General features: G+C 38.5%; 1 protein-coding gene across 2 annotated transcripts in view; it reads left to right on the top strand.

Annotated features, from left to right (window-relative positions):
• Positions 1-12,246, top strand: part of TBX20 (T-box transcription factor 20) — a 42,146-nt gene that overhangs the window by 27,299 nt on the left and 2,601 nt on the right. The window contains exons 7-8 of one of the 2 annotated variants that reach the window (XM_068935887.1): positions 3,475-3,584; positions 6,246-6,464. In XM_068935887.1, coding sequence (XP_068791988.1) covers positions 3,475-3,584; positions 6,246-6,464 — 329 coding nt within the window. Of the gene's footprint in view, positions 1-3,474; positions 3,585-6,245; positions 12,116-12,246 lie in introns of those variants that run through there. The other variant, XM_068935886.1, reaches the window with a different exon arrangement.

Here is a 12,246-nt window from a genome sequence, read left to right as displayed (position 1 = left end):
CATTACAAAGAAAATTCATTAGGTCCAAGTATTAGATAACAAGTGTCTGATCACAAACTGAGTAAAAGAAGTTGCGCATTGAGTAACTTGAAATCACTTTGCCCTTCAGTCAGTTTGGAAGAAATTAAAGGAAAGCTTTAAAAAAAAAACTCCATCAAATTCTATTTTTGTTCTTGCTTTTATTTTCTTTTTTTTTGTCGAGCAGAATCATAATATGGCAAATACTGATTTATAGTTCAGTAATTTATAAAATTATCTACAGAAATGCTTTTAATCATGTTGAGATATGAGTGGTCTTGCTATAACTTTTATAGATTTCCTGAAGGTATTTTGTGTAGAGAACTATAAAGCCACAAGTTTTAAATAAATTAGTTTATTTTCATTATTATTATTATTTTATATTTTGGGCATTGAGAGCACTATATTCAGGGAATCCTAAGCAGATAACACTTTTAGAAACAGAATTTTCAGGAAGATTTTGACTTTTAAGCCCTTTTGGCTCACGTTGAGAAGAGGGTTGAAGTAGGAACCTACATTCCATGTTTCTGGCTTTGTTCCCACGTTTTAAACTACTACCTCAGGTTAACTAGATTTCAACAGCACTTAAATCTTCATGTTAAAGTTCTACTTGGTCCTACAGGTCTGCTTTGGAGCAAGTCCTGAGGCATCTCCATCTTCAAAGGGTAGAGGAGGTTGAACTCCTCTTTCCCACCTAACCCTATGTGTTTCCACAGACTGGATTAGTTGCAAACCTGTCTTCTCCAAGATCTCTAGGTGTTGTCTTCTGAGCATTGAATACTTGTGCACAGCGCAGAGGACACCACCTCTTTCTTTTGAGACACAGAGGAAAGTGAAGGTTATCCTTTATTTCAGTAGTTAGGTCGTGGGTGGAGGAGACCTGAGTTCAGACTTGAGATCCTGTTTTGCTAGGTGGACGAACAGTGCCTAGTGGGAGGACTCAGACATATGCTTAATGTGTGGAGAAAATATACCACTTCTGGCTTTTCTTTGTTTTCCTTTGGCACATTGCAGTGGTTTTCTGTTCTGGCTTTCATGTTTTGCAGGTCTGTTCAGAGGTATATATGCAGTACATGTATGTAGAAAGGAAATTATCCACCTGAAGGCCGTGGATATTGCTGTGGAGACCAGGTGCCTAAATCTCGGTGTGAATCTGAGTGCTTTGCACATATGAGGTGAATCACAGCCTCCAGCTCTAAAATGAAAAATTAGTAGGCGTGTTGTGATAATAGCTTAAACCACCAACATGGTCAGGCTAGATAAGCACATACAGTTCTGAATTTTAAATCCTAGCTGCACAAAACTAACTGCTCTTGTGAAATGAGTTGCTTTGCCTGATCTGAGTTTCAGACTGTTCCCCATTCCGTAAAAACCTTTGCTTCTTGTACCAGTGAGTGAAATTAACCTTCTAAAATCTTTAGCGTACTACCTTTAAAATTACGTTAAAAATAAATAAATAAGCCTACCACAGTGTTTCCTCTTTTCAAACCTTTCAGATTCAGGGTTCACTAAGAAGTCATCTTTCTTTTCCCTTTAAAAGAAGACAACCATATAGAATAATAGAGTTCTCTGTCTAGCATACAAACCCATCTGGAAAGAATTTAGTCTGCAATAATTGTGAGCATTCGGTTTAATTTTAAATCCCTGTAGGTCATTCAAATGTAAATTTATTGGGGTGAGTTTATCCCCAAACCTCCATTGGATCCAATGAGGTTAGAGATGAATTTGGCCCACTACACTAGAACTGGAGCCTGCATTGTTTCTATTGCATCAGGATATTATTACATGCTGTAATGTCCGTCATTGTAAGCAGGCCTTTAGTAGAAATAAAGTCAATAGAGACAATGTAGACAATCACCTGAAACACATTTATTTTTCAGACCTTTAAAGATGAGTAATTCTTTGGCTATGAATAAATTTATAGACTGGTATCTAAATCTCTTAGATAGCAGTGCTCTAATTCATTATTCTGTTATTCTGTAGTCATACGAGATAGTCTTTTTAGTTAAGTAAAATTCTTTGCATTTCACATTGTGCTTCAAAAAAAAAAGTTTCAAGAGGCATTCAATACATAATGTAAACAATACCATCTGTCTTTTTCTTTGTAAAATCTTCTTTAAGATAGCCCCAATATGCCTACTGTTTTCAATCACTTAAAAGGCAGTAACTCAATTATATCGTCCTCTATGTAGGAACTGCCATTGCTTTCAGTCCACTTCCAATCCTGACACAAGTAAATCACTTTGATAAGATCCTCTTTTTTTTTTTTTTTTCGAGGAGACTAGCATAAGTAATGATGCCAGTGATAGACCAAGGACAAAATGACTATAATGGGCTTCTTGTAGGAAAGGAAAACATGTGCCATTGTGATTTATTGTGTTACTTGGAAAATGTTTTTCCTTGGAATTTCTGCAACAGCCACACTCTTACAGTGAAAGGCATTTAGCAAATACAACTGGCCAAATGGTGAGTTCAAACAAACCCTTCACTGAGGAGCAGATTTAGACAGCTATCTCTACCTAGATTTGTTAAATGGGAACAGAAGGTCAAAGCCATTTTGGAAAAGTGCCTAGGTCAGATTCATCTTTGGTGTAATGCCACCTACTTACATGGAAACACGCTGGGAATGTATACGGTTGGATCTTCCTTACAAACTGCTATGGCTTATCACGCAGATATGGCTTTTGTCTATTTAAAAATTGTTTGGGTGACTTCAGTGCTTTGTGTCCCTGGCGAGGCATGGGCCTGGCAGACACTTTTAACCTCCCAGAATAGATACTGCACGAGATCTGTAGTATCTGTAGACTTCCTGTTACGAATTGGCCTAAGCTCTGATGTGGAGACAATATGTTTAGAGGCGAACTGTCTCTGGACACATTTATCTCTTGCCCCTCATTTCAGAAGACTGGGAGAGTGCCAGATGAGGTGGTCATGTGTAACATGAAAGCTTGCTCAAAGGGAGTTGGACTGTGATTCTCCTTCTGAACTCAGACCGGCCACTGAGCCCAAATACCTACAAGGCACGGGTTTTATGCTTGGATCTTCAGATCTGTGAGGAATGCTGGTCTTATATTTGGCATCTGAAACCATATTCAGGAAATGCAGTGAGAAGTTCACTAATTTGTCTGCTGACGAGATAGTACCATGCAGTTAAGAGGTAATCAGCAGTGATAAAACACTGCAGGCCAAGTTTGGGGTTTCCAGCAACATGCTATGAGGAAACCCTTTTGTTAAATAATTTTGAAGAAAGAATCTGTGTGAGAAAACTGCCGTCAGTACAGGAAGAAGGCAGCATGTTCATTGGTTTTAACTTAACAAATTATTTTCTCATTCCAGGGTCCAAATATTCAGTGCCTCCTTTAGGCCAGTCATAGAGTGATCATCTGGCTTATTCTCTGAAATAGACAGGGGGCTGTTTAGGAAGTTATTGATATGATATACTGTTTTCTTCCACAGAGAAAGTGTGGAAAGCCTCATCCAGAAGCATTCCTATGCCCGATCCCCCATTCGAACCTATGGAGGAGAAGATGATCTAGGAGATGAGAGTCAGGCAACACAAAGCAGAGGTAAGAAAATCTTCTCATTAGCTAAACCACTGTGACCAAATTATGTCTGAGAAAAGGAGGACCACAGCCAGTGCTATGGTATCCTGAAACATTGATCTGGTGTGTGCTGCTGACATAAGATGCTGTAACAGTGGAGGATGCTCGTTCCTGTATGGCCTCTCTGCACTTCGGATATGCCTACAGCACATATGGAGCACCATAGCAGGTGGCTGGTTCAGCGGGCAGCAGTGGAGATGCTTATACAGCCTTTGCCGGGAGACAAGAACTCTTTCTGCTTCCTCTTCAAGCTGGCTGAAAAACAGGCAACTTCATTAATGTGATGCTGAGTACAAGCTAACGCTCTCCACCCCTTGGCAGGGCTTACTAGCTGGAGCTCAGCACCACCTGTGAAGTACCACGTGGATGTGCCTTTTGTTGCCCCTCCAGCCTTCTGCCAACAGAAGTCTCAATTCTGACCACCCTCAACCGGCCTGTGGTTACCCTGGTTTACCTCTACAGACAGAAAAGTCTATAGCAGCTGGAAAAACTGACTTTTAATTTTTTATTTCATGGTCTCCAGAAGATGTCTTTCCTGCCTGAGCGTTTCACCCCAAATGATTTAGGTTTGTCTGCTTTAGCGATCACAAAACTAATGACAATGTGGAGCTTGTTCTCTGTGGGGATGCTTGCAGGACAGATTGCATCTGCCATAATTTGCCACTGGAAGTAGGCCTCAAACCCATCATGTGGGATCATTGACTAGCATAAACTTGTGTTGCGTTATGCTCTGCATGTTGACTTCATGACCTGCCTGATATGCAACAGCCACTTGAGGTAAAACAGTTCTAACTGCCTTCCGACTGGCAGTGCCCTTGTCTTGTCCTCTAGCTTTATACAGTGCTGCTAAGATAAGAGCATTATTTCTGGTCATAAGTTCTTTGGACTTGTGCAGGGAAAACACACTTATTTTTAACCATGAGTTGCTCTTCAGCAGAATGTGATTAGTTGGGCTTGTTCATACGTGTCTATTCTAAGACTAGTTCCTTAACTTGCAGAGTTTCTGGAGCAACTCCTTACCTGGTACAATGCCACCCTTTCAAACACTTCTGGGGATTACCTCACTTTATGTCAGTTTAGATACTTGGCCAGTTACTGTTGAAGACAATGTTAAATTTTCCCTTGCCAGAAGTGCTCAGAGCAAGGCACTTACCTCTGTATACAAAAAGAAAATGTGTCACTGCTAATTATTTCTGAATACTTCAACACCCATCCAGGGCATTCTCATCTCAGCCGTTTTCAGCCATCTAAAGATGTAAGTGGCTAACCTTCAGTAGAGTATCTGTCACAGGAAGTCTGTTTCCAAGGAAATTAACAAATAGGAAATGTATACATCAAATTAAAACTCCTTAATCCATAATATCTCAGTTCCTGTGCTCTAGCACATCCACACATAGGATTTATAGTAGCCACTTGGAATTTAGCCAAACGTAAAACTTGTAGTCAAATCCAGATTTGCATCCAGCTTTCCCTATAGTGCAATAATAGTCAGATATTCCTGGATTTCTGAAGGATTTTGCTGCTAGTATGGCGATATCCTTATAGTTAGGCTCTGGATCCTAATTTCTCAGCAGTTCCCAGCAACATCTTCATCAGATTATTTGAAAATGACCATTATTAATTATTAAATTATTAATTATCATTAATTATTGATTATTATTATTATTAAAACAAATTATTCATTTGTTTCCCCAAAAGTTTACTGTCAAAATAAAATAAATTTTTACTTATAAAGATATCATTGTTGCTTTTTTCCTAAATCTGAAATCTTCAGATAAAACATATTTTAAAGAGTAGAAGATTTGTGAAAAGAAGAATTTTTATAACTTTTCAGATTAAAAAAACTGCCAAAGAAATCGTTGATTAGGTCAAAGTACATATTTAGCTTGGGAGCATTTTTATAATCTTTTAGTGTATTCCATTTCAAAACAGCATCTCTTACTATGATTTATTATTGCTATTGTTTATTAGAGCACTATACGCAGTTGAAAAAAATAACTAATGTTTCGACGTTTTAGAGTTTTTCATTCTCAGTTGTGGAAAAAGTTAATTTTAGTGAGAAGATGGAGTGTTGGCTAGATTTTATTGGGGAAAAAAACCTTTGCATTGCAAATTACATTTGTTACCTTTTTGCCAGACTGAAATTTTAGAAAAATCTAATTAATTCTACTGAAGATCTGATGTACAAAGCTACAAGCCTGTCATGAAAACAGGGATGTAATGCAATGAGATTCCAAGTCAGAGTAGATGCTTCAGTGTTTCATACCAGCGCTGAGATGGAATTTATACATCTATTCACAAACTGACAACTCTGCAGAACAAAGTTATATTCATGATTTTATTTGAATCTATGTAAAATCAATGTGCAAAGCTAATTTTAATGATCAAGCCACCGACCCAGCTTCTAAAAAAAGAAATGTGTCTAAGAGATAGGGATAAAAGAGAGCAACTGGAAAATAATAATGTAAAAAAAGACTTGAGGGAGATATATTTGGGAAGTATTTGCACTAATAACTCGTCATAAAAATCAGCCTTGCTGTGAAATACTTGTTTTTCTTTTTTGCTATTTTACAAGCTTTGTGTGTTGCAGTGCATACATCAGGCATTCTTTATCTTTTTTTGCAGGATCAGCTTTTACAACATCTGATAACCTATCCCTCAGTTCCTGGGTATCCTCCTCAACCAGTTTTCCTGGATTTCAGCATCCACAGTCTTTGAGCGCCCTGGGTACCAGCACTGCATCCATAGCTACGCCCATTCCTCATCCGATCCAAGGATCTCTGCCTCCATACAGCCGCTTGGGAATGCCTCTTACACCTTCAGCTATTGCCAGCTCCATGCAAGGTAGTGGCCCAACTTTCCCTTCCTTCCACATGCCTAGGTACCACCATTATTTTCAGCAGGGTCCTTATGCAGCTATCCAAGGACTGCGTCACTCCTCCGCGGTGATGACACCATTTGTATGACTGATGTAAGACAAGAGAAACATGAGATTTTAAATGTGCAGGTTGGCTATGAAAAATATAAGGGACCTTCCTGAAAGGCCTGTGGCAAAAAAGTACTGAACTTGTAACAAACCAGCTAATAAAATGCATTATGGATCTAGATTCCTCCTCTAAGGGATCTCAAGAAGAGGGCGTGCAGCATGGAGCTGCTCACAGATATATGTTTAACACAGCCGAAGGGGATCCCAGAGTTCCCAGGATTTTTAATGGTGTGCAGGTTGTTTCGAAGGTGCATTATGCCTTGTGGAAAGAGATTGTGTTTATGCAGCAGTGTACAAATTAATTGTGTATAGGTCTTTTTTTCATATGCCAAAAGAATTCTGGAAAAGGCAATGCTTTTACTCATCTTCATCTCTTCTTGTGACTAATGAGCGTCAATACAGAAAAATGTATTGCTGTAGCTTTGAGCATGTTTTAGGCTATCTCAGCATACATTTGCTGGGAATGGGACGAAGTGGAGAAGGCCACTGTCCTTTTTAAGAGACTGCCTTATATTCACCAAGAGCAGTATTTCATAGTTTCTACTATAATCCCAAAGAGGAAGTTGTTAACGAGTCTTTCTTCTTTCTTTTTTTTTCCTTCACAAAACTATCAGTTTCAAAAAGAACTGTGTGCAGGACCATAGCAGTAATGGTGTATTCTGTTCTTCATTTTAAAGATAAGCCTGTCCCTTATCCTAAGAGGAGCAATTTAGCAGTCTGTTAGTTATGATGAAGGAAAGTGCTGATTTTGGAAAATGTGTTACTTAAACTTAGGAATCCAAAAGATATCAAATCCTTAAATCAAAGCTTTTATTTGCTGCTGTGCTTGCCACTGAAGACCTATGTCCAGCTGCAAATTTGTACTAAGGCTATTATTTTACTCTGTAGATATAATCAACGGATTGGTATAAGATGAATGGCATTGGAGTATTTTCCTACTTCTTCTGATTTTCTTGGGTTTAGTCGCACCTGTTGTTAGACAAGCTGTTTGGCCAGAAAAATGAGGGTTGTGTTCTCTGCTTTTTCATGTCCCGGTAGAATGGTGGAGTTTTATTCGGAAAATATCAGTGCAGAACTTTGCCTGTAATTTTTTAATTCATATCTGCTTTTTTGAGTCAGTAATTAGGAATTCATTTCGTTCAAAGTACAGTCCACGCTTTCTAGTACGTTTTGTCTGATGCAACAGAGGAACTGTGCTTAGAGTCATCAGAAAAAATGACCTCTCTGCAGAGAGCTAGCCTGAATCCTTTGCACTGTTGAAAAGAGTGCTAGTGTGATGCTGATTTTTCTGCATAGCAGGAGCTGGGAATTCACTATAAATAAGAAGTCAACACAGAGTTGCTGTGTATAGTTGCATCCAAGTTATAGAAGAGGCTTAATGACCTCAATTCTCACAGCCTACTGATATTAAAAGAACAAGCAATACGATCTCATATGATAAAGGTCTGTGTAGAAATAGAACACAGAATGGGAAATAAACTTTGGTACTATTCTCCTCTACTTTTTACCAATGTGTAACAGCAACATATGGGAGAATGCAAGACACTGGGTCACCTGCCTTGCATCTCAGTAAAGTGAAAGGCGAGCCACATGTCTGTTTTCCAGCCCTTTTCCTTATCTTACATGTCCAGCCATACATAGCTATGACACCCTCCCAGACTCTTCCCAATTTCTGTTGTACGTCAATGCATGCATGCCACGCATAAGGGCCCTCTCTGTGTATTTCCCAGTAGCTGAATTTAAAATGTTGTCAAACTGGCCATTTTTAGTATCTCAGTAATCTGCAATATCAGCCTAATTTCCATTTACTCACTGTTGGACAAAAAATGACTTAAGGCAGTTTGCAACTCTTCTGATCTGTAGGTGAACAAAGACAGACAAGCAAAGAAACCCTTCACAGTTTCTGGATCCAGAGTTACTGCAAGAAGTTTCATATAGTGAGCCAAATGAACCGATAAGGAGTTCTCTATAATGAGCCAGTTCATATAGTGAGTCAAGCTCTGCAGTGCTTAAATGGCTTAGAATTAAACACTGAATTTGGCTTGATATATCTAAACATTAGATTTTGCTCTGGGCTATCACATCATCTGAAAAGTACATATTGCAAAGGGCACTTCTTGTGTCTACTCATGACCTGTTTTGATATAAAGAACCCTAGTTTTCAGGAAACCAGATGATACTGGCCCCACAAGAAAATAACTCTTCAAATATTTAGATGATTCCCCATAAATAAGAATTTCAGGGATGATCTGGAAGGAAATTTTAATCCCTGTCCTTCAGTTGCTTGACTTCTGTAAGAGATATATGTAGCTATATTTGTCTTTCTTAGGTAAGATCCCATGATGACTTTCACTAAAGCCTGTGTGGAAATTCTATTTTATTTATTGCATCTATTTCCTTCTGCAGATCCATTAAGTTATTTGCAGTTGCAGGAGATGCAGTTAGGTTCAGAATTCGAGCCAGTGGCTTTAATACTGATACTTATATCAAGAAAGTAGGCAGCTTTCAGACAACTCCAGAAATGTTTGGAACAAGTTCACTGACTTAGGTAAGCTTGAGAAGTCTCATAAAGCCTGCTCAGACGGTGACCTACCCTCCCTTCATGAAGCACATTCTAAAAAATAAACTGTATGATCTCTTTAGCTCTTTCCCAGACCTTATCCTATATATCAGTATGTGCCAATATCAGTATTTGGCACAAATTCTCTGATACTGTTTCTGAGACAATTCTCCTGGCTCTCCCTAAAACAATGAAACTGGAATTTGACATTATCCTTTACAAAAATACTAAATGAAGGACAAGTGCTTTTCACTACGAATGAAATTTGAAGCATATCTGAAAAATATGGCTGTAGACTCTCACTATATAAAAATATGAGAGGGCCAACTTCTCATCCAAATTCTCTATGATGAGATTCATATTATAGCCCACCAAGGACAGGGCTCTGCAAAGCCATCTGGCAAGACTTTTAAACTCAGGAAAATGGAAATCCACACACTGATTTTGCCAGCCAGATCAAGTCTCTGTTGGGGTGCTTATTCCTCCATGTGCTGTTCTCTGACCTAGGCAACACTGCTCAACCGTGGTGCCCCTTGCATCAGAAACCCACTGGGTTCCCCACTGCTGCAGAATCACAGGCAGGTCCCAAGCAGAACCATCGTCAGGGTAATGAGGGCAGCTTCTGAGAGCGTTCCCCAAGAATAAGGTTAATAGATATGTCCACTTCGCCGCTCCTCTTCTTTGTCCTCACAATCCAGTCTCCAAAACCAGTTACATAGAGTTTAGCTGGATGGAATTAAATGCACAGATATCACAGAGCACGCACCAAAGAAGTTGTGCCGCCTTAGGAAATTTATGCTCCCTATCTCTCTCAGCTGGCAGTGGGCAGCATGTGAGTGATTCCAGGGATAAAATTCCCGCCCTGCTGAAGTCAGTGGTAAATTTCGTATCTATGATGGAGACAGGATTTCATCCAACTTGCTTATCTAAAAGTCCAGCTATATGGATGGCGACTGTAGAGATACCAGCAATGCTCTACAGGAAAGACTACAAACCAGTGCTACATCGTTAGCATTGATTTCACAATTGGAAGAAAGGAATGTAAATTTGTTATTAATCACTAAAAGAGTGAAATCACTTTGCCTAAAACAATCTGTACTATTTTGACAATAACTCAGTAATTTATTTAAGGAGTTGCTGTACTGCTGTCATAATTATATCACTTTCAGTACAGAACATCTGTTGCTGGTGGATGATCTAGGAAAGCCAAATACAATCTAGAGTTTATTTTCCAATATAATTCACATTTTATATCCCATCTGAAGTGCTCTTCACCTTTATGAGCTTTCTTGGCTCAGTGAACTGGTGCTGTTTTGTGTTGTTTTTTTAAGAAGGGTGGAGAAAACATGCCTGAATATGCTTTTCAAAGAGACGGATAGGATTATCCTCCAAAGTGCTATGAGTGCATTTGGGTGTTTTCTGGATTACCCCTTTATCCATAGATAGTCAACAGCCTCAGGTCTTTTATCTAACAAAAGCATCCCGAAGAGTAACAGAACTGACTTAGATGCATTTGTCTGATTTTTTTTTCTATTTTTGGAGCCCTGAAAGAAGTTAGACATCTAAAGCATTTTAAATGTGGCTGTTTGATTTGCAGTATTGCTTTATTGCAGTATCGCCTGAGGAACTGTCAAAAATACAAATTCAGTTCCACTGGCTTCAATGGTACTCTTCTAGGTATAAACTGACAAACAACCATAGACCAAGTGGATAAGAGTGCGGAGTTAAGGAGTGCTTTTCTAATGGGAATGCTTCTTTACAAATTCTAGGATAATACCTTGTGTAATAGTATTACAGTCTGCAAAATGCAGTAGGAAATCTTCCCCTAGAAGTCTTTAAGCGTGGTGGCTGTGACACTGTTTAAGAAGATGCTGCAGCTTCCAACATCCAGCAAACACTAACCAGCATTTGAAAAAGAATCTCTTTTACACTGAAAAAGTTTGGGCTCGGAACTTGGTTAGGCACTGTATCCTCTTCGTGTTTGTACATGTGTTACATGGAAACAGAAATATCAACGAAATTTATTGTGAAAATTGGACAGCTTTCCAAAACTGGAAGTTGATGTAAATTGTGGTAATTTACCCATAGACAGAAAAGCAATTGTGAGATCAGTGCAACGCATACAGCTCGTTAGCTGGGAGGCAGTTTGTGGCCACAGTGCTTATACTGATCATCTGCAGAGGGATGACATTCATTTATTGCAAGATTATTTCACTATTTCACTAACCGAGCCTTTTCTGCTGCAGAAGATGTATTTTTTTCAGTAACCACGTACCTGCTGGCCAGAGGATTTCTAATTACTCTGTGACTAACTGTCCTTGAATACAGCTTCTAGTTTATAAAATGACAACTTCTTTTCCTTTATTTTACCTTTTTAAAAGAAAACTAAGCAGTGATTTAAGTAAACTCTCAAGTAATTTTTTATGATAGTTTAAGGACAAGAAATACAGTTTGCTGTATTTTACCTTTAGCACATTTAAACAATCTTTTCTTTTTTGTTGTACCTTCAGAAACAGGAGGAAAGATTTTGTTTAAAAATAAGGAAGGTAAAAACTGGATGTAACCTCTATAACAGAATGTACCACAGTTCTGCTGTTTGCTGTGTTGACTTTGTTGTTTATAATGCATTGCGTGAGCACATTCACCATGTACTGAAGTGTGTGTTTGTGTGTATGGGGTGGGGATAGGGGGGAAATCTTTTTATGGAAAAAGAAGTTATGAACATAAACTATGAAGCGACATCTAATGAAAAGTTTCTTTTTAAGTGCAATATATTTATTTCTGCTAGAAAAATAATATCAACATTATGTAATATTTGAAGCATTAAATGTTATTTGTAAACAGCTTAAAATTATATATATATATCACAAAACCTGTACAGAAGTGCAAATGTGTGGATATTCAGTTTCTTTCATTAAAATATTGGGTGTTTTGATATATCATTCTTATTTAGCTAAAGCTTTCTCCTTCTGTTGTTCTGTCTCTAACCAAGTCACTGGGTGCAGTGAAACCAGTGATGGATTTCTCTCAGAACACTCAAAATTCAGAAGAGCTGCTCATCTGCAAAAGGTAGCCTAAAT

Source organism: Struthio camelus, chromosome 2 (assembly GCF_040807025.1).
Source record: "Struthio camelus isolate bStrCam1 chromosome 2, bStrCam1.hap1, whole genome shotgun sequence".
Lineage (NCBI taxonomy): Eukaryota > Metazoa > Chordata > Aves > Struthioniformes > Struthionidae > Struthio > Struthio camelus.
The sequence above is the reverse complement of the archived record's forward strand: the minus strand, read 5'-3'. Positions and strand labels throughout refer to the sequence as shown.